At 37.5% G+C, this 24000-nt stretch overlaps 1 protein-coding gene across 3 annotated transcripts in view; it reads left to right on the top strand.

Annotated features, from left to right (window-relative positions):
• quob (quattro b) overlaps window positions 1-24000 on the top strand; it is a 48475-nt gene that overhangs the window by 6786 nt on the left and 17689 nt on the right. For 2 of the 3 annotated variants that reach the window (XM_081380148.1, XM_081380150.1), the window contains exons 2-14: window positions 7476-7673; window positions 8931-10845; window positions 11660-11821; window positions 13413-13536; window positions 14418-14511; window positions 14635-14721; window positions 15159-15275; window positions 15830-15925; window positions 16953-17101; window positions 18091-18229; window positions 20118-20240; window positions 20548-20742; window positions 22360-23369. In XM_081380148.1, coding sequence (XP_081236274.1) covers window positions 7476-7673; window positions 8931-10845; window positions 11660-11821; window positions 13413-13536; window positions 14418-14511; window positions 14635-14721; window positions 15159-15275; window positions 15830-15925; window positions 16953-17101; window positions 18091-18229; window positions 20118-20240; window positions 20548-20742; window positions 22360-23369 — 4409 coding nt within the window. The remainder of the gene's footprint in view (window positions 1-7475; window positions 7674-8930; window positions 10846-11659; window positions 11822-13412; window positions 13537-14417; window positions 14512-14634; window positions 14722-15158; window positions 15276-15829; window positions 15926-16952; window positions 17102-18090; window positions 18230-20117; window positions 20241-20547; window positions 20743-22359; window positions 23370-24000) is intronic. The other variant, XM_081380149.1, reaches the window with a different exon arrangement.

Here is a 24000-nt window from a genome sequence, read left to right as displayed (position 1 = left end):
TGGAAAAGGTTTTTCCTGTAGTAAACACAGCAAAGTTAACAGTATTTTACTGAGGGTAACACCCAGAATCTGACATGTCATAAAATATCAAATAAGGACTTTTTTTATTTTTTACAATCAAAACAAACTGGACAGAGATGCTTTTAGAATTTTTCCTAAAAAAGCTTGTGAGCGTCTGACCTCGATGACTTCCCGTCGAGCGCACAAAGAGAAATCTGAGTTTTTGCGTCTGTTTTCTATTAGCATGTTGTTCATCATCCAGATGGTTCCAGTCACATGGTGTCCTACAAAACATATCGGAACGAAAGGGATTTTCTGAGCAGCACTTACGCTGGATTGTCTGATCCTAGACCAGTCATTTTAAATCCAGATTTTTAGGGAGCATCTGCCAAAACTGTCAATTCTTCCGTTCACGTTTCCACCTGACGCAATGCTCCAATAATCTGAAGTTCAGGGAAGCATAAGTGATCCGAGCATGTCTAGAGCCGTGGTGTTCATGGTCTTTTGTGTGCTTCGAGATGCTAATATTTATTTTGGAAACAAGTCCCAGGACCCTCAATCAAAATCCAATGAAATATGATATCCGGGATCATTTGGAGTCAGTTTTTGCGGTCTTGGATCTCAGCGAGAAACCACAGAGCATTGCTTCATCAGCAGGGCATACTGGGGAGAAAGTCAATAAAATGCACGAGCTGTGAAAATAAGTTGGCGGCGTGCAGAGACAGACGTGTTCAAGAGACCTGCGAATGTCAGAGGTGATTTACAGTATGGCCGTTTAAGAAAATAAAGCACAAGTGCTGCTAGAGTGTCTGTGAAAGACTCATTTAAACAAACTGGTATAAAAGAGAAGACAGGGAAGACAAAAGAAGCAAAGACACATCTACACATGTGTTCGAGCGGCGTGTCTCATCATGTCAAAACTAAATCCCATTATAATCAGTGGAGCCGTCTACACTGGAAGAGTCAATGCATCTTTATGCATTTTTATTTATCCATTAAATTATTTTACTTAATAATATCTGCATGTCTGCAGTGCAAGAAATGTACTAAGGCAATTTATTCATGAGCCAACAAGAAAGCATTTGAGCAATGCCAACATCATTGGTTGGATTCCCAGGGAAAGCAAGAACTGATCAAATGCGCACCTTGATTGCAATGTAAGTTGCTTTGGATAAAAGATTCGGCCAAATTCATAAATGCAAATGTATTTAAATTTGGTCTTTTCATTTACATTTCAATACTTTGTTTCTCGATATATTCATACACAGATGTAGCAATACTAACGTCCAGAATATTTTTTTTTCTTAAACAGCACATGCAAAGTAAATTTAACATTTTTAAACAACCAGATTTCATTAAAAAAAAAAAGTTTTTCATGCCGTTTTGATGCTTCCAGGCTCATTGTTTGCTTCCAGACACTGTGTTAGGGTGGTCTAAACTCGTTTCGATAACGCATTCCTTCATGTACTTTTACTAGTGAAAGCTGTTCACTACTGTAGTTAGACAATGACACAAGAGGAGAACACTTGGTTTCACAGCGTTCCTTTAAGCATTTTTCCATTTGGATTCACCAAAACACCAGACAGAACAGCACTTTTGTTTGTCTGCAAAGCATGGATTGCAAAAGATGCAAAGAATGCAACAAATGCATAAAGGCAATTTAATCTGGGCCACAAAGAAATTCATTATAATGTAATGAGTGTGACCAAAAACATGCAAATACACAAATTATATATTACATAAAAAGTGGTAGTTTGACAGCAGTCTTCAAAACAAAAGAACAAAATTAGCCACAGAACCTCATTAAATTTCACAAAAAAGAAAACCAAAATCATGTTGTTAATCTCTAAAAAAGCATACAGAGGAAAATGACACACATCAGCTAAGAACTAAGAAGTTGCTGCAAAAAAACACTGAAGAAGCTTTATTCTGAAAACCGTATTCAAACTAGTGAGTAAACGGAGGAGTGTAGTCAGATGTTGTAGGTGTTCGTCTGATGCGAGTGAGAACGCTCCATTGTGCCAAACTCCCTCTGTAAGGAGTTAAACCACAGTGGCAATAAGACAAAGACAACACTGTCCTGAGGAGGGAGGAGAGGAGGAAGAGAAGGAGAAGCAGGATCACAACTTACAGGAATTTGACAGCTGTAACGAGAGATTTTCCAAAGCTGACAGATGATGAAGAATCGTGTTCAGGTTCGATTAGTGTTCATCTCAAGAGTGCAGATGAACTTGTACTTTTAACATGCTCTTTGTGCGATGCTAAAGTGATTATAGAGCTTGAAATGAGGGTTTTAAAAAGGCTCTTTTGTAACTTGCCAAATGCACAAGTCAAGACTTATTCCTTGAGCAAAACAAGGATGTGTTTTCAAACAATGTTTGGTACTATTCTCCTATTGCACCATTTTTTGCATACGAGCATTTCTTAAAACTATGGACACCTTTGGTCTGATGGACTTAAACACACTTTTCTCACTCACTCTAGTATAATATGTCAACTAATAATGTGCAAAAGTGAACATGCATGCATGCAATAGGGGTGTAAGAAAAAATCGATACACTTGAGTATCGCGATATTTTATTTTGCGATACTGTATCGATTTTCAAAAACGCAATATCGATTTTTTTTTTTTTTTTTTTTTTTTTTTTTACGTCCAAAAATATTCATGGTAAGACCGTAAGACAGTGGTTCACGTTTATGTTGTTTAAATCCCTACCACTAGATAGCTATGCTGAGACGCACCACTAGTGTCCTCGCCAGGCTCGCCTATAACGGTGCGTGTCCACTGGACATTTTAGGATTGACAGCGGACCGGAGAAAGCTTTGAGAGCGACCGAGAGCGTCAAAAAGTTGGGCAGTTCCTTTATACAAATATCAAGCGAAAAACGCAGTCGGCAGCCAATTGCTGTGAGGTTCGGGATGTGACGTCTGTCTTGAGAGTTTAAACATATGCAAATTGTGCCGGAGTTTATGCTGGATTTAGTGCGGAAATCATTTTGTTTACAAATTAGACGTTGTGCAGTTGTTATATATATGTTGAATATTTCATTTTGGATGTGTTTATTGTGATTATATTGGCTGGTTTTATAAAAGTTTATACAATTGAAAGCTTGGTGCATTTGGAAACAAAGTTTGTCTATTTCTAAATGTAATCGCGTGCATCGTTCACACCAAACGCGCGAATACAGCATCTGGCGCGAGTGATTTCAATGTTAAGTCAATGCAAAGACACGTTTACGCGCGTCTGGAGGTCCGGTACGAGGCGTTTAGCGCGGCGCGGTTCGCCTCATTCGCGCGTCCAGTTCTTTTAAAATCTTTTATCACATAAAACTTGATTTCAATATATGACACATTCATTTTGTTCACTTTCATCCACTTTCATTCATTTTCGTCCAGTTCACGTTGTTGTTTTGTATTGTGACAGGGGCTATGTACCCATTTTCTTTGATTAATGCCTACTTGAGCATATAAAAATTTGCTCACTAAGAACCTGTGAACCACAATCCCAAACTGGCAGTTTGATTTTCTGTGTACTGAATTGTTTACCTAAAGTAAACTTCTTTGACTTTTATGCACATCATGTCTTTTTTTTTAAATATTTTTAATATATTTTACTTTAAAAAAATCCCAATATATCGCCTTATGCACAGTATCGAAATATATTGCAATATATTGAATCGTGACCCATGTATCGTGATACGTATCGTATCGCCAGATTCTTGCCAATACACAGCCCTAGCATGCAAATTATGTCACTGACATTTACAGTTCATATAGCCATGATACTGCCAAAGTTGATCAACATTACAGTCAAAAATGGTCTTTGCACAGTGCATGCACAAGTTCACAACCCCACGCATGCCTGAAACCTCGACACATACTTATACGAAAGTTACAATCCTCCTACGGGTGATTTTGTACACACAAACATAAAAATATTGCATATAGCACTGATTGGAAAACACCTCATATTTTATCTCAAGCTCTTTACTGACATGGTTGTGACATTGGTGAGCAATTACACTAACCTACTGTTTTAGTAATGCGTGCCTTAGCAAACACCACTAAATACAAGGCTGCTGAAAAACTGTTTGTTTACTACGCATGTATGAAATCATCTTATGCCTCAGAATTAATGACAGCTGAGCTTTAGTGTGTTTCAAACATTAGACTGAAGCTTATAATTACCTGTTGAGCTCTTGTGCAATTACAGATAGACGTGTGCACTGCCAAATGAAAAGATGTTGAAAATGTTTATGTTTAGATTTAATTGAGAGTTGTCACGCCAAAACTGTACAGCTAAAAATTGCACAGCAATCCTGCAGGTGAGAAGACCGACAGGGCATTTTTTCTGTGAAGTGCTTCAAAGAGTTTCTACACATGGAGAACTGACCCTATTAACATTTCCAGATATCAAATGAGCCTTCAAATTAACGCTCCAAAGTTCAGCCAAGGGCTTCGTCAGAGGGTTATATTTACAAAAACACTGAAAAATGCAATTGACAGTCTCCTGAATGCAAATACCAGACTTCAGGAACAACGCCAGGCCCCAGATATCCTTCATTTGGGATCCTGAGGATTTGTTAAATGAAGTTTGACTTGGACGTGTTTTGAAAACCGAGGTGTGGACGTGTAACAGGAGAAGTAACGGGGGTAAACAGAATAACAGGCCCGGAGCCATGGCGAGACCACGCACATGTGTTTACCGAAGAAGGAAAAGAGAGGATGGGAAAGTCAGCGGTTCGACATGCTCACAGGACGGACCACCCTGAACGAGACACACACAAGGCCCAGACTAACTCATTTAGTTAACGATTAAACAAAAAGGCTATTGTGTCTTTCCACAATCATTCACAATTATTAATCATTAAACCCATTGTGGAAGGTCCTGTGCTAATTCTGTTCGGGATCATAAGACATACAGTATAGGTGAAGATGGGGCAAGAAGCATTAGCTAATGTGGGTTAAAATAGTTTACAAGTTTTATTTTATATTTAGTTTTCAATAGTTTTCACGCTCACTCAGGTTCATCTTGACTGTATTTTTTTTTTTTTTTTTTTCTGCTGAACACGAAAGAAGATATTTTGAAGAATATGGGTAACCAAACAGTTGATGGACCCCAATTTTGTTTCTATACTATGGGAGTCAATGGGGACCAGAAACTGTTTGATAACCAACATTCTTGAATATCGTCCAAGAACTGTATGCAGATATAGTACAACTTGAGGGTGAGTAAATAATGGCAAAATAAAAATAAATTGTGTGAACTATCCCTTTAATGAAAAGTGACGATGTCTAATTTAGGGAATTCTTGAATAACCTCATGAACTACAATAAGCAGTAAATAAAAAATAATAACACTTGTAACAACATGCCGAAGTGCTTTATCACAAATCTGGGACTATCAAGCAGGAAATGGTGAGAATGTGAGAAAGTCTAGTGCAGATAAACATGAATGTGTGTGTGCATACTTCATAGACGAGTACATGACAGAGCAGACATCTGATGTCTGTATCATTCAACGACTAACACAGCTGAGCACGACTGGGGGTTTTCCATTGATTTGACAAACTGCAGACTTTTGAGGAATTGTCTATCTTGTCTGTAGCTCAAATGATGAAGGATGAGATACAACTACAAAGTTGAAAACTTATGATTAGGAATTTGTTCACTAACCCCAAGAATGAGCAATGATTTCTTAGCAAACATCACTTACTTTAAACACTGTCAGGCCATTACATTGTTAACTCATTCCCCGCCAGAGTTTTTTTTTTTAAGTTGCCAGCCACCGCCAGCGTTTTTGATCATTTTCATAAAAAAAATCATGGCCCCCAGAATATTTTGTTGTATGAATATCTGAACATGCAATATATATATATATATATATATATATATATATATATATATATATATATATATATATATATATATATATATATATATATATATATATAAAAAGAAGTTTTATTTTAGCTTCATGCATTCTTTTTGTTAATCAACACTTGAATATGGGTAAGTTTAGTAATAAAATGCAATCCTGGGTCGACATTTCATTCTTTAACATTAGGCAGTTTTGATTTATGTGCGGTTTAATGTTGATGATCGCGTTATTTTACATATGCATATGATTACATATCAGATTGCTTGTTTCTGCATCTTCTTCGCATGTGTTTTGAACAGGGGATTCAGTACTCTTTCAGTGTATAACAGAGAAAACACGGAAACACGGAAAATTCCGTGTTTGGTGGGAAAAGAGTAAATGAAAAATAAGAAAAAAACAAACTGGAAAACTAAACTGAAATGCATTTTCGAAATATGAAAAAAAAAAAAAATGTTAAAAAAAAATATCACAAATTAATTTCAGTTTTAGACTGTGATGAAATACTAAAACTGACAAAGGAAAACTAAAAACAAAAAAAAATTAACCTCAATCTAACAATGAGAGTGAAAATAAAACTAAACTAGACTACCGGTAAACTAAACTGAAAATAAAACAAACTATTCTAACCCTGGTCTGGTACACTGTTATATAAAACACAGACATTACTTTCTTTTAGTTTTTTCTTGTAAAGGAAGGGATTTGTTTATGTTTGTTATTTCCTAAGCAGACATAAACTTCCCGTGTGAGATCACACTCAGGTCCTGTAATCATCTAAACCAGGAACCCAGTGTGACTGTTGAGCCAAAAGATTAATAGACTAAACACACAAATATCTTAACATGGCTAAAGCATGCTTTTCTTTCAATGGTTAATCATTGCACTGGGCTGCATAAAAATAGTTTAAAACGTGCAGTTTAAGAGATTCAACCTAGTAATCCACTCTGTAACAGCTTGAGTCTGTTTAAGGTTTAAACCAAGGTCACCCAGACTTCCCTGATTTTCCACACAACATTCCCTGTGCTCTTCCCACATCTGCTTTGTAAATTATTCCAAGTCGGACACTTGAAAGGTGAACCCAACATCCTCATTACAGAGGAATGCCTGAGAAACATGTATGATAAATATTTGTGAGAGCAAATTAGAGACATTCGCTGTAATCCTTCAGATGTGCATGGACACCCTGCACTCTTTCATAAACTGACATACTTTGAATTATGATTTCTCTCATTCATTTTTGATCGCATTGCCCGTCTCCTCCACTCACAATGGATTGAGAAAGCGAGAAACTGCCTTCACATGGTGGTCAACAGAATGGAAAATGTGGATTAGATTAGGCCAAAACAGTGAACCCTTGACATGACAAGCTTCATTGTCTCTGTAACAAGTGAGATTTAGGAGGGGTTGAAATAATGAAAAAGGTATTGCCACAGGCATTTCACAAAAAAATCATTTTACATCTTTAGACAAAGCATTTAGGGCTTGTATACAATAACTCCAGTATCATCTATCATGGTATATGTATCAACGGATATTTTTCAGACAAGGAATATAGTAACTAACACACAAAATAAATCTCTCCCTTTCTTCACCTCAGAACCCTTCCTCTCTGGACTGGTCCATTCAGAGCGCCCTGTCGTCTCTCTTCCCTCCGTTTGAGGCTACCGCTCCTACTGTTCTCAGCCAACTCTTTCGCACCATTGAGGAACGTTACCATGGAGATGCTCTGCAGTGCCTGCTGAACTTCCTTATCCCAGCCAAACATATTCTAGAGAGCGTGCAACAAGCTGCCTGTGTAAGTACAACATGCTAATCACAACAACAAAAAAAGCCCATTGGACAGCGCCTTAGTAAAAGCCAACCATCTAAAAATGTCAAATAGCCTACCAAGTGACTTAAGGAAAGGTTCACCCAAAGATTTATGTGTCATTATTTACTCACCCTCATATCATCCCAAACCTGTATGACTTTTGTCTTCAATGGAACATGAAAGTTCATAGACTATATTCCAAGTCTTCTGAAGCCATTCAATGATATTTGAGAACTGAAGCACATAGAAAGAGTTTCACTGAATAATGTCTTAAGGTAAATTAGGTAATTTCACAGAATTGCAAAAACACTCATTGTTTGGTCAAACAGGTCGTCACACTCAAACAAACATGTTCCCCATTTCATGTTCCCCATTAGATGTGTTCCAGCACTAACATGAAGGTTCAGAATAGTTGAAATATGCAGTAGGGTTATATGACTACTTTTATAGTGCTTTTTGGAGCCTGGAAGGCCATGCTCACTGTATGCTTTGAGCGTATGTAAAAGTACAATGTGAATGACATAAGAGTGAGTCAATTATGTATTTTCATGTTTGGGTGAACTAACTAGTGTGACAACGAGTGGGGGGCATCCTTCATTCTTTATAGTCCTGGCTCCCCCAAACAATGATTCTCGAGGCTAAATGAAGATATATCTCAGCCATAACTAACACATTGTTTAGATTTATCTATCATATTGTACTCTTGAATAGAGACCATCTGTCTCGGTCAAACACTTAGTCACACATTAACTTTTGTCAGGTCATATACCTTGTAAGGACATACACATACGTATATTCATAAGAGTATGTATCGACACTACATTCATCTGATTATCGTCATATTTCTAAGATTCTATGAATATAAGAAAATGCAAACATATAGAACATATTAAATTTCTTCTACAGCCTTTAAAGGGTGAAGCATGTTAGTGGACGGACAAGATGAAAGCAATTTCCTCTGCAGACATTTCTTCCATGTGGACTTTTATGGCATAGATCCCACATGCTACTTATCCTTGTCCACTCAGCACAAGATTGTTTTGTTTTATCTTCAGAAAGAACAAAGGCCTTCCTAGGCAGCTTCTTCTGAAGGGCATTCAAGAATGTTTGCATGCAAGCCAATAAACAGCATCAAGACCCAAGCCATTACAAATCTGTTGATCGTAAAATCTGTCAATCCCAAACTATCTGCAAGTCAACAAACCAGCTTTGCTCTTTCTCTCTCTCTCTCCCCCCCTTTAGGCTGCATACTCCGATGTCCTATTCCGGTGTGAGGGCTGGCCATTGTGCTTGAGAGATCGTGTGGTGATCCAACTCGCCCCCATCAACCCTTTACTGCTCCGACCTGGAGATTTCTACTTGCAGGTGGAGTCTTTTGGAGAACAGTCAGCCCGAATTGTCCTCAAAAGTCTTCTTGTGCAGGAAGACCTTCTGGGGCAGGAGAATCTGGTACTGCAAGCAGGTTCCAGGGTGCTGGATGGTCCTGCGATTGAGGGGACGCCAATCCCGGAGACATCCTATCCATGCATATTCACTGAGTCTTGGCTAAGGGAGATAAATGAGGGACGTCACGGAAATCCTCTATGTCAGTGTGTGCTTTCCTCTGACCAGGGTGTTGTGAAGGTACCTTGGACCGAAGTTGCAAACCCAGAATTCCTTGACAGGCCCAAATCTAATATCTGGCCTGAAACAAAGACATGCTCAATTGCGACTCTCCGTGTGACAGATCTTAAAACTGAGATTTCAGAGAACGAGTCACAGTCACAGGTACCTGTGGACTTCTTACCACTTGAGATGGAAACTAGGATCCTTCCAGCAAAAGATGGGATGGTGGTTTCTGTTCAGTTGGTGGAGGGTGGTAGCAGACTGGTGAAGGTTGATCAAGGACATCCAATCAGCAGTTTTGCTGGAAAACCTGTTGGCTGGGTCTCCCCTAATACCTGGGACAACAGGCACAACGGAGAGCTGGAAGGAGAATATGTGGATCTGTTGGAGTTTAACAAGGAGAAAGAGACTTTGGACCTCAACAAAATAGCAATCCCTACAAAACCATCAGGTTTCAAGCTAGTCAGGACAGCTCAACCTGCCTCAAAAAGCAATGGTAACCTGTGTGGTGAGGACTGCAATCCTTGCATGCAAAACAAACAGCCATTTGAGATAATGCAAAATGATCCAGAATCCAAATGCAGGTATCGTCAATCTTATGTGGCAGCTCTCCGAAACCCAGTGAATTTCGAGAGATCAAGTATGCTGCCTTCTCTAGATGAAACAAGGACAGATGTAGAGGAGCCAAGCTGTGAGGGATATGGAGTTGGCCATAGACTTAAAGCTTTGAGTGGTACATTTGGCCAGACACCAAACCAAGCAGACAGAAACCCGATGCAATTCTTTGAGAACTCAGCCCAACAAAAGCAAAGCACAAAGAACTCAACCCAGCCAAGTCAAAGTGTACCTCATGACTGTATTTCAAGGGAGAATGCAGAGTCTCTTGACCAACATATGACCCAACAGATCCCTAGCATGGTCCCAGCGAGACAACAACACAAGTCATTCCTCACTGGGCAACAGGATCAACATCAGACTGCACTAGGGACTAAGGCTTTTCCCGACAAAAGACTTTACTGTCTGAACAACTCTTTTAGACAAGATTCATTTCAGATGCGTATTAGCAGCCAGAAGCATGCCAAAACCCAACACTTACCCAAAATGGGACTCAGGGCTTTACCTGACCACAGTGGTCACAGACAAGATGCTAATCAATGTTTGCATGGTTTCAATCCAATTCAGCATTCACAAAACCAGCTAACACAGGCCTATGAGCAAACACCTGCTCTATTTCAGCCCCAGTGCAGTCAGATGCTTTTCCAAAATGAGAACAGGCATTTGGATCGCAAAGTCCCCTGTGATGACAGACATTGTGGAAGAGGCCCAGGTTCACCTGTACAGGTGATCAAAGGTAAAAGCAGGTCTAAATCCCGCTCATGCTCTTCAGTCTCGGAAACAACCAGAGAGTGTCTTCAATCACACAAGCCGACCAACAGAAGTCGCAGTGATGTCTATCCAGAGATCATCCCCATGTTGCCTGCTATCCAGGGAATAAAACACACAGCTAATTTGGTGTCCCCAAAGTTAAAAAGACAACAAGAAACAAGAAAGGGTAAGTTGAGTCAGACCGCTGCATGTGAAAAAAACTTGTGCTTGTGATTTGTTACAAGCATTTAGAAGAGACGAATAAGGAGAAATATTCAAAAAATTCTATGTGTGGTTCCTTGCTGTGTGTCAACTAATTGCATACAGATTTTTACCCCACATCCCACTTTGTTGTTAAAAGAACATCTGAAGCAACATGATGTCTGGCCAACATGCTGTGTCTTAGATCTTTATCCTTAAATGAAAAGCTTGTTCAAACATGACTGATATGAAGTCATTTACAAAAAACAACTACTACAATGAGGCCATGTCTAGTTGCCGCACGCTATGACACATATCGACTGATTTACAAATGACCTTGTCCCTGGTCCTCTGCTGAGGAGAAAATATACCATTCTGAAAGGTCATCTTAAAAGAGTGCAATGTGACACTGGCTAAAGGTCAGGAGCGTGCACAGCGTTCCACAGGGGAATTTCTGCAGTCCTTCATCTGATCTCTTTCTTCAGCAGAACAGAAAGAAAGCATTCATGAGGACCAAGAGCAAGGGCAGGGAACAGAAATAACTACATCCCCCCCGTTTATGGGGAAGCTGTTAGATGTCTTTGTAAATGGGAAGAGGAGGATCATGGCTTTAGCTTACAAATCATTTTTCCTAAAGTTTTTCTAAAGGGCAGATCAACAGCTCCATCTAGCTGTGACGCACATCTTAGATTTTCACTCATTGCAGTAAGTTCAAAAAAAGGTCCAAAAAGTTGAATTAGGCTTTTGAGTTGTTATATTTACCAATGTTGAAAATTAAAGTAAATTCTCCTCTTTCTAAGAAGTCTCCCCAAATGGACAAGCTGGATCACCGGTTGTTATTAATGGAGTAGAGCTTCAGAAATCACACGCTGATCAATCTGAGAACAGAGTTCAGGAAACTCTACTTTCCCAGGACCCCACAATCAAGAGCCTTCTCCAGCTAGGCATCATCTGTCTACCAGGTATGCCTGCTAATCAACTTTTAATTATGAACAGTTGTGGTGTAGGCTAGTGGTTAAAGCTCAGGGATATGACTGACCCATGCAGACTAATCTAAGTCTAAGATAACTGTGCCCTTGAGCAGGACAGTACAGCAAGAACTGTTCATTGGAAAAACAAATTGTCATGTTTACTCAGTCTCATCAACAACAAGGTCACCATGATTTTGCCAAGTAAGATATGTTCCCGGATCAGCATCTTTTGTTGCCAACATTCCTGTCTGAAAATGTAGTCCTAAACCTATCCCTACCCCTAAACCTAATCCTAACCATAATTTATTCCTAAAATTAGAGTGAAATGATAGATGAATAACACTTATGTAGAAGCACCTAACCCTTGTTTTAAACCTAAACTTAGCATAAACTTGTTCCTCAAATCTGATTGGTTGATTGGAATGTTGTTGCAAAATAATCAAAGATGTTTATCCAGGAAAATGTTGCATTTTGTAAAATCACATTCACCCAACAGTAAATAAATAAAAATATTCCATACATCTTCTGAAGACACGTGATACAGTAACTTTGTTTGAGGATCAGACACCAGAGAACCAAAAGTGCCATTGTTTAATTCAATACCAGCCTGAATAATATTTGAGAGCTTTGGTTGAAAAGAAGATCATCAGTGACTAATGTTTGAATGTAAGTCTGTTTAGAGACCATATGACTTCAGAAGACTTGGAATATCACACAAACTGTGTGGACTACTGTTATCATGCTTTTTTACTCAAGCCTGACAATCATAATGCACTTCCATTGCATTTGAAAAGAGCACTTTGAAAATTCTGCCTAACACTTAATTTTGTGTTCAACTAAACAAGGCAAAAAATACAGGTTATAAATAAGATGAAGGTACAGAAGAAAACAACTTAATGAGAAAACAACATAATAAAAGTCTTAACATAAAATTTGTTTTCTTTTTTATGTAGCTACTGCTAAATAATGATTTAGCAAATGCATTTTACTATGACCAGAGAAATGGTGAGCAACAGGCTTTTTCACACAGAAACTGAGGAAAAGCAACTAATGTTATGTTTAGGTCACCAAAAACAATTACATTATGCGCGCACAGGACACACACAGGATGATAATGCAAGGCCCTTTAAGGGCTTCTGTATGAGGGTGAGTAAATTATTCGTATTTGAGTGAGGTAATCTTTTAACACCCTGATTCATGAACCTATAATGTGAATCCTATATATATCCTACAGTTACTTTTGATAAAATTACCATGCTGCTAACTTTTTAGTAGGTTGCACATTCCACTCTAGATAAAGCTAAATGCATCAAATGCAAATGCTGTTGTCAGTAAAAAGGAAAAGTTAATTGTTTGAGTTCTCCTTCTCATTAATTATAGCGGTTAGCATCATGCAGCCATTTTCAATCCCAATAGGCTACAGAACATAGGCATAGCCTACACAATTTTTGGGTCTGACTGTCTATATTTATCTGTTTGTTTTTGCTCTTTTATGTTCGTTGCCAAAATTACAGAGATATTTCACATTTAGGCACACAACAGTGATTTTTTTTAACCCATTCTGTTCTCTTACCAACACAAGGCAGTCGTGACCGCGCTGGCCGGGCCGTGGTGGAGGTGTATGGCGGCAGGAAAGGCTGGGCTTCCTCTCAACTCTCTCCTCTGGAGTTTTGCAGACTTCTGCTTTTCCTGCACTCCATTCCCAGGTAGCCTACCAGTAGAGATCAGTTTGCTCAATCACCACAAGAGGGCAGTAAGAGACTGTGTAATTTGGACATGAAGTATCAGTACCAAATACCCAGCGATGTGAAACAAGCATCAGTTGGCTTGTGAATGTGCACTAGGCTATTTAGAATCGTATAATTAGTCAAATTTAATAATAAAAAAATTGAGTTGAATATGATAAACATAAATTATAGGCTATATGGTTTTCATTCTAGGACCAAATTAATGGAACGGAGAGGTATAACTTTAAAAAAGCAGTTTTGCCGACTTGTATCAGTCCGCTCATGCTGGTAAAATAAACCGGCGCTACTTTCATGTCTTTCGTATTAAACCTCTCATTTGATACAAACGCAAACAGTTTATTTATTTGGTAAGTAGCTGTGTAATAAAGCCAGTCAGTCGGTCGTTATAAACCATAGCAGGGTAATGAGTAAAATTATTTCTAAATGATATATTAGGCTATAGCCTAGGCTATATCAAGTAGCTATTTAGGCTATTTTTCCTCACATTTTCCTCAATAATTCTGAAAATGGCAGAATCTCATTTGTCAGTGCTGAAAAACCTACATGTTTTTAAAAACACTTCTGTGATTATAGCTCAATAATATTTTAACAACAGATTTTTAATGCCAATATTTATTTCTGTAAGTATGAAAACCATGTGCTTGACATGTTGAATTTCTAAATTTCTGCATGTCCAGAATTAAAATCTGCTTAATTGTTTTGACAGTATTAGTGTACTACAATTTAGTACAGTTGGTTATTTAATTCTCCTGCTCTTTTCGTTGCTCTGTATGTCTAAGTATGACTAATTACTCTTCAACTTTTCGTTTTTATATGTAATTTTTCCTCTTCTTCTCCAGGGCTGAGGTCCGAGAGCTGGGACTTACAGTAGTGATTGACAGCCGGAAGTGTCCTCTGCCCTCTGTGTTCTTCAGATCACTGCTCATGGTTCAGGTGAGGACACAGAAAACTAATCATCACCTCCAACATCAACACAAACCTGAACACATCCTTCATACTGTGTGTGTGTGTGTGTGTGTGTGTGTGTGTGTGTGTGTGTGTGTGTGTGTGATACAGGAGCAGGCCCTTCATGCAGTGCACACTATCTTGATGCTGGTTGATAAAGACGCTAATCCTCGCCCAGAAAAACATCCTGGTCTACAGGTAATTAACACCCCCAAACACACTCGTGCTACCCAGCAATTACACCTTCATGGAAACATGCAACCCTTTAATTAACACCTGGAATGTCTGCTCTCACTGACTTCAGTTATCCACGTCTGATGTCTGCCGGAACTAAGGGTTCTGGGAGACATCTTTTCCGGCAGATAACTTTGGGTTCAAGCAGCCAATCGTCATATTAGAGTGATTTCTGAAGGATCATGTGACTCTGAATACTTGAGTAATGATGCTGAAAATTCAGCTTTGATCACAGGAATAAATTACATTTTAAGAGAAATTAACAGCAGAAGAGACTTTTCAAAACATAAAAAAATCGCACCAACCGCAAACTTTTGAACAGTATTGTTTAGCATCAGTGTTTGGGTCTCACAGACACTTGTACAGTACGGTATGTTAAAGTGCATGCTCATTTCTTTTAGATAGATGTTGTGACAACACTAAAAGCTCTTCATAAGACAGTTGACGGACAGCAGTTGACCTCTGACCTTGGCGGGACCTTCCCCTACAGTCATGAAGACTGGCTGCAGTTTCACCAGGTACCGCGTCACACAAACACCCAGTAACATCACCCTTCTCATGGGTGTCTGCAGCGTTTCAATGACACTGACACTGTTAATGTGAAGGTTTAAGCAGGGATTATATTTCATGTTGATGCACAGGTTAAAGGTGCATCAAGATTACAGTTAAAGGTGTTGTCATGCCACTTGCTCACTCACGGTCACACATTTTTGTTTTGTTTCTGTATAAGAACATGATCTTGTGTAATCAATCCTCTCAAACCATTAGGATACAGCTGTTAAAACACTTTTAAACAGATAAGTCAACTTGCACAATCAGTTCTAGTGATGTAGACCACACATTTCTGACATCAACAAATGTCTTTTTTGTCTCTTTAACATCTGAGAGACCCCGAGGGCACTTTAACTTACACAACGCAACTTTTCCTGCACTTACGAGAATTGATTATAAACTACATTTCAGCTTGATGTCTTGCAGTTGAGTCTGGACACGTTTTATATCCGTTCTGTTGAATCACATAGTAAGACGAGTATCTAACATGTGTTTTTGCATATATGTGTGTCTTTTTTAGAAACTTTCCCTCTTTCAACTCGACCTTCAAGCATCTTCTTCATTACTACAGACAGCGATCAGGAGACTTGATGTAAAAAAAACAGACACTGCAAAGGTCATTTTCATTTCTGAAACTTTCCGTGAATACAGTACACTTTTGTATCCCATTAAATTAAATATTTTCAGCGATATGATAAGACGGTAATTATTTACATGTTATGGCAGACTACTGATAAATGGCTGATATTAAATTCTGTTCCCATTTTATATAAATAAAAGAAAATGAAAACACTACACACAATCATTGTAGTTGCTACAAATGAATGTAGGAAAATTTAATGTACAGTATAAAAAATTAAAATACTTCTGAAATTTATTAGAGTTTTTAAATATTAACTTTGAGTAAGCATAAGGTGATGGAAAAGGTGATCTAAATAAAAAAAAAATAGGGGAAATTAAGTTATATTGTACAGACTTATATTGTGCTTCCCTAATTAAAGGTACAATGGCATGGTTTTGTAATGAGAACTATTAGATATGTTTGATAAACTATTTATGTTACAGAAAATGAACATAAATGTTGGCAGTACATTAAATTTGCTTTCAATTTGGATTCCACATGATTTCCCCATTATAATAAAAAGTGTGTGTGTGTGTGTGTGTGTATATATATATATATAGTATATATATATAAGTATATCTTATACTTCTTATAAGAAGTATTTATGTAAAAATTTTAATGTAGGCAGTACATTAAATTTGCTTTCAATTTGGATACCACATGATTTCCCCCCTTTATAATTTAAAAAATAATTGTAATAATATATATTTAATATATTAATATAATATATTAATAGTAATATATAAAATGTTGATGTTTATTTAATGTATACAATTAATATAAAATATATGAATATTACAATTTTAATTGCAAAAATTGCAAACCTCATTTAAAATAAATGCAAAATAAAACGGTTTACGTAACAGAATGAGCATACATGTAGGCGGTGCATTGCTCTTATTAAATTTGCTCTCAATCCAGGTCCCGCATGATTTCCCCCATTTAAAAATGAAAAATCTCATTTATTTAAATTGACCTCTTGAGGAATGCTGCTCCTAAACTAACCAATCCAATCGTTCAGGATGTCCAGTCCTGCATCCAGGAGCAGAGGAGCTCCATGAAGATGGTGCTCGAGGACACCCGATTGGTCGCTCTCCAACGAGAGGGCGGGTCTATTCTCGCCAGGATGAGGAAGGAGGAGTCTCGATTCACTCAGTCTGAAGACTTCAGGTATTCCCCTCAGTGTGTGTGAGTCTCAGCAGGATTGATCATGATTAGAGCTGTTCGGTCCACGCTGATCCTGTTTACCCGACAGCAAGAGCCTTCATACACACAATGGACTCCAGTGGAGAACCAATGAATAATTTAAAGGGATAGTTCACCCAAAAATGAAAATTCTGTCATCACTTACTCACACTCATGTTAGGGCAATTAATCGAATTTGTAATCGAGATTACAATTACGAATGCCACAATTATGTAATCGTTCAAAGGCACAATTACAAAAGTGTGCTTGTGTTTTTTTCTTTCTACAGTTTATTTTAAAGTTTTTTTCTATTGTTTTAATTTTAGTCTTAGTATAACATTATAATACCATGCATATTTTTACTTTGGTTTGGTTTCTTTAAATTAATAAAAAAATATATTTGACATTTGAGACTTAAAGCTGTAGAAGAGCAATAAAAGTATTTCAGGAAGAGTGTTTTCAGCTTGTTGATTTTGATATTACAATATGGCATGCAGTCGCTTCAAACAATGGCATAAAGCTATTCAAAACATCATTCAATGTAAATTGTGATAATCGTAATTAATAATCGCAATTACAATTTCAAGGGAATAATCATGATTTGTTTTTTCATAATCGTGCAGCCATACCTCATGTTGTGCCAAATATGATTCCTGTATGAATTTCTTTCTTCTGCTTAACACAAAAGAAGATATTTTGAAGAATGTTTGTAACCAAACAGTTGATTTTTTTCAATACTAGGAAGTCGATGGTGTTCATCAACTGTTTGCTTACCCATATTCCTCCAAATATTCTTTCTTTTGTGTTCGACAGAAGAAAGTGTAGAGAATAGGTTTTCACCAACCTGTAATTCTCAACATTTACCAGAAATGAATTAAAATCTGTAAAATGTGTTATATTTGCAGTCTCTGCATGTGTGGTTTTTGCAGGCGCTGAGAACACACACACTTATATGTGTCCTTTCTCTCGTGCAGGGACTCTCTGGAGTGTGTGACGTGTCTGTATAACCAGGTGGAAGAGGCCGTTCACACGCTAGTGATGAAATCCAACCAGTCCCTGCGACATCTCGAGCACGTACTCCTGCTGAGGGAAACAGAAGACTCGCTCGGCACAGTATGCATTACATCCCATCACTGAATGTGTGTTTATGACAGATAATGAGCACAGCCCACAGAAAGCACTGAAAATAACTCAAGACAAACATTGTGAAGTGAAACATGTCTGCTGTAGAGAATAAATCAGCCGGCGTTACAGCAGACAGTCTCAACCTTCACAGAGGAACATAACATCACTGCGCTAAATAAAGTGAGCGTAATTCTTCCGCTGTTAAAAGAGACCAGCGAATTTTGGTGCAACTGCATTTGCCACAGAAAATAACTTTGACTCTTCCCTTAGTGAAAGTAAAGGGCAAGCCAAGGCAATGGCATGTTAAAATGCACAGTTCAATTAAATTATATTATATTCAACCATGCAAATCCGGGAAAGATGGCAACTGTGGCATCAAATGCATAAGGATAGCAGAAAGGAATGCAATCCACTGAGTATTGTTTACATGCAGCAAACTCTACCCATAGGAATAATGTCTCTTAGATGTCCATCAGCAAAGAAAAGGAGATCCACTTTATGAAAAAAATTATGAATAATTTATTTAAGCTTCACATTTGTGCTTTTAAACTCTCAAAGTGCACAGTCCCATTCACTTCCATTGTGCGTAACAATAATTTTTGTGTTTTATTGGTAACACTTTACAATAGTTAAGCATTAGTTAATGCATTCCCTTGTGAAAAAGAAGTGTGCTTAATTGTATTGAATGTGTACTTTTGGTGTACTTCAAATTCTAAAAGTATAATTTTTTAAAAAGTGGTACTTGCAAATAATTTAATATTGCTGAAATTCCTTAAAGAAAGTACACTTTCATGACTACGTTTCACAACACACTTTTTAAAAATTCACTTTGTAATAATGTCTAATTAAGTTTTACTTAAAAATACATTTTAAATAATGTTTTTGTAGTGCTTTAAAGACTTAAACTTATTTTGATGTATTGACTAATAAACTAAAGCACATGTAAAATAAATGATTTTAATTCCAACTGAAGTGTGTTGTCAAAAATTTGTTAATATTGTGTATATTATATGTGTGCATTAATGCTTAAAACTTGAATACACTTATAAATGAATAAAACGTGGTTAAAAGTTTCGATAGAGAAACCTTTTTGATCTATTAAAAATGTCAACATGAACTAGTAATGAGCAATATATTTTTAAACCATTTAACCTAACGATAGTTAGTAAAAATATTGACAGTGCATTAACAGATACAACTTTTGATTTAAAAAAAAGTATTGATATTAACATTAACTAAGATTAATACCCCGTTCTGCTAACGTTCCCATTAAGTTATGAAAACATTATTTCTGTTTATACCATGGTCTGGGTGAATACTCGATTCTGATTGGCTGCAGGGTGTCCATTAAAAAGTGATAGAGGACACCTAGTAAAGGAGTTCTGATGAAACTGACTGTTTACCGTTCGAAATTAATTAATAAATGCGCTGGCTATCAGCTGTGAGTAACCATAGCAACAGGCAGTCAAAGTATCCGTTTACAATTTATTGTAACAAAACAAAACTGAAGGGTTCTACGAGCTGAGCGGACTATAAATATCTCCGAAACCAAGTTATTGTTTGTAAAAACTTTAGATTTCGATTGTAAAACTAATTAAAATGTATGTTGTTGAATGAATGTTCAACAACATGTTGAACGAATGTTGCTCATCATAACTTTAAGAGAACGTTCTGAGAGCATTCACTTTATATATTATATATTTTATATATGTATAATATGTATTTTATATTTAATAGTTTTGTATTTTCCTCATTGTAGCAAAGATGCTGAGCTAAAGAAGAGATCTGGCGGAGTCGGCAGGATCCTCTCTGTGTAGTAATAGCATAAATTCAGCTCTTGAATCTTGTTTATGATTATTGTTTATGTTTTTCACAGATCCAAACATGGTGTGATGAAGAGGAAGAGTCATGGCTGAAGGACAAAGACGGCACAGAGAAAAGCCTGCTGAAAATAGAGCAGAGACTCCAGGACATTCAGTCTGTTCTTACACAAGCAAAGGTAACAAATCCTCAAGACATTCACTCACATATATTACCAAAAGAAGATGGATGGTCCACAATATGAATCTAAAAAATGCCTGAATGTTATCAGACTTAGATTGTGTAATGGATTTATGTGGACTGTTGAGTTCAAATTAATCAAAAAGTAATACAAATACCAGAGTTTTTCTGATAATGAATATGGTTCAGGAATGTGCGTCTCTTAAATAATAATAAGAGCTAAAGAGTTCATGAGGTTTCAGACATTTTTGATATTCTGCATAATGTGTACAGGGAAAAGAACATATGTTTGTTTGTTTTTCTAGGAGAAAAAGGTAAAAGGGATGATGTTGATAAAGGAAGTGGAGAGTAAAAGCAAAGGAATGCATTATCCTGAAAGTGACGTTTTTCGTCGCAACACCGTCACCTTCAAAACCAACATGACCGGGTTTCTCCTGAAAGCTGAGGAGCGTAAATCTGAGCTGGAGGCGTCTCTGGATCTGTGTCGTTTCTGTGAAGAGGTTCGTCAACGCACATTAACATGGACATTTTACTTATGCAATGTGATGTATTACTCTGTGAAACAAGATATTGCAAAAATAAATAAATATAGTAATTAGCAATTAGACTATAGGGTCATTAGCCTGGGAAAACCCAGACTACTTCCGGCGAATTTTAATTCTCTCTCCAGGATAGTCTGGAGAAGAGCCCATTCAAACTCATTTCTGTGCCGCCGAAATCGAGGCACCAATCAGAAACGTTTGGGGAGGGATTTACATGATGACGACAGCGCAGCGACGCTGAAGGAGTTCTCTCGCAGTGAAAAATACATTGCGGAGCAGAGAGGAGACTGACAACACGCTGGCAGACAGGACAGAGCAGGCTACTTTTCGGTTACGTTTGATATTAAACATATTAAACAAAGTCTCAGCTTTCAAATTTGGTAATTTTTTAAAAGAAATTTAAACAATAAATACCGTTTTGTTGCTCTTTAATGTGCCGTGACAGATCGCTGTAGAGCATCAGTTAAAGCTGTTCTTGTGAACCGATCATCTCTTCCTTCTAGTTAATTTATAGCCTCAAATAAACATGAACAAACATAAGAAGGAAGGTTGTTTTAACCACGGAAAGGCGTCAGTACATTCCGTTTTTCAAGTTCAAATCCTCTCCTGACCATAGCTCCTGACTGCTTTGTCGGACAAAATGGCGGATGGCGAAGTATGATTGGTCAGATCACCTGTCAATCAAGCTGAGCTACGTCGGTTGGTGACGCCCCTTTGGAAATGATTTGTCTACATAGCTTCTACAGACCCTACACTCAGTTTCAACTGAGAAGGGTCTGGTTTTAACCAGGCCATAGGGTCATGGGAAGCCATCAGGGAATTTTTAAACGGTGTTTTCCAGAAACGAATCAAATCTTAAAGCGAATATAATTTTTATAGTTAATAAACAAAAATTGTGCAGAGCAGTAAAATATTTAATTTGCATGATATTGCTCTTGGGAATAACAAAACTTGCCATAACTTGCAAACCATAGATAACCATATATATATATATATATATATATATAATTATTATTATTATTATTTCTTTTCGTGTGTGTGTGAGTGAATCATTCTTTTGAGTCGATTCTTTTCAGTGAATCAGTCAAAACCAGCTCTTAAATTATTTGATAGTGCATACTGTATGTCTGAAGCAAAATTATTTTTAAATAATTATCATAAACAACTGGAAAAAGTCTTTGCATTTCATTGGTTAAAGATTTTGAGAGCACCAATAATAACTGAGCATCAAATCATCATATTAGAATGATTTCTGAAGGATCATGTGACACTGAAGACTGGAGTAATGATGCTGGAAATTCAGCTTTGATCACAGGAATAAATTACATTTGAACATATATTCACATAGAAAACAGCTTATTTACATTGCAATAATATTTCACTTTTGATGAGCAGAAGAGACTTATTTTAAAAACATTAAAAATATATATATTTCAAACTTTTTGGCCAACGGTGTATATATAAAATGAACTTATATAAATAATATACCCATATTGTGATTATATATAATGCCCACCTCTTCTATTGCATAACTATTTAATAGCCTTGAGATTACTTTTATCTCTTTGTTTCCAGGCCTCATCTCTTGTTAAAGAGTGTATGGAGTATTTAGATCACATAAAGACCACAAACCCTCCCATGTGTGCCTGCTTGAGCACACTGAAGGCTTTTGAGGAGCGTTTGAAGGACTTCTCCCCCCAACACTTTCAGGACAGGAGCACTTCACAGCTGGAGAGGCTCCCGGACGGGATATGGATGTGGAATGCAGTCCGGGCTCAATGCCGAGACGTCAGACAGAGGCTCGCGGAGATACTGCAGGCCTCTTATAGAAGTCAAAACCCTCCGGGAACGCCAGGAAAGGAAAGCGAGGCCCACTTGAAAGGTCCGACCCGGAGCGTAATTAGCACTAGCCTTAGAGAAAATGAAGGCGACCCCCAAACAAACCCTGTTGGCGGTCATATGAAGACCAGAAATAGTTATGATAATGAGACAGTGACGCATTTCGAGCCTGTTAGGAGAAACACATCATCAAATTGCGATCCGATAATGAGTGAAAACACACACAAAGAATCCGCACCGACTGAACTGCAAGGTCAGCTCAAAGAGGAAGGAAGAAATCAGCATTTCCACCAAAGCGAAGGCGAAGTTTCCTCATCACACAATGGCCCGATCAAAAAATTAAGTAGGCGTCCTCTGATATACTCTCACAGCGACAGTGATCTCAGAAAGTCAGGCCATGTCAATAAGTACGACCGCTTGCCACGTTATGAAGCCCTGGTGCGCTCGCACAGCGAAGGCTCTTGCTCACGATCCACTAGTTATGATTCCATGTGCAAAAGCAATGCTGCGATCAAGCATGTGCGTGAGAAGACATCTGCAGATTCCTGTCAGGAGAGGATCAGGGTCACTGGCTCAGACAGAGCATCATGGGACGAACAGAGCTCGCACCTCGACAGCATCTGCTCAAGCCAAAGCGACATACATGAGAAGTTCAGCAGTGACAGCAAATCTGACGACGTTTCAGCAGCAACACACTCAGATAATCCAGAGTCTGTGCGGACACTGGACAACAGCAGCACTGTACTGTGAGTCCACCGATATACCATACAACATTATTCTAATCAGAGTCATGAGAATCATAATGTGAAGATGCTGAGAAAGAACCGATCATACAGAGCAGGACATGATGAGAAGCAACTGATCATTCGTTTGTTAATAAAATAATAAGTGCAACTTTTGTTTTGCATCCATCAAGTTCCAATTAAAGAGAAATTAATCAAAAGAGGTGAAGCACGTTTCATTTCGAAAGTATGTAATTCACTAGATTTTCCCCAAAAATATTGTTTCCATTATGAATTCAAAGTAAAATAATCATTACCACATGGTTATTAATATAGTTTAAATATTAATAATAAAAATAATTTTAGCATTGTAATTTTTTTAAATATTTTAATAAAATAAGTTTTAATATTATATTATCCAAAAATATAGTTTCCATTATAAATAAAAATAAAGTAATCATTACCATTTTTTACCACAACTATTATTTTATATAGTTGTATAGATGTGTTTGTCTGCGATATGTATTTATAATAGTAAATGATGTCAGTGAATGTCAGTAAACTGCATCAGTGTGTGTGTGTGTGTGTGTGTGTGTGTGTGTGTGTGTGTGTGTGTGTGTGTGTGTGTGTGTGTGTGTGTGTATGTGTGTGTGTT

This window comes from Scardinius erythrophthalmus (genome assembly GCF_964197995.2).
Source record: "Scardinius erythrophthalmus genome assembly, chromosome: 12".
Taxonomy (NCBI): Eukaryota; Metazoa; Chordata; class Actinopteri; order Cypriniformes; family Leuciscidae; genus Scardinius; species Scardinius erythrophthalmus.
The sequence above is the reverse complement of the archived record's forward strand: the minus strand, read 5'-3'. Positions and strand labels throughout refer to the sequence as shown.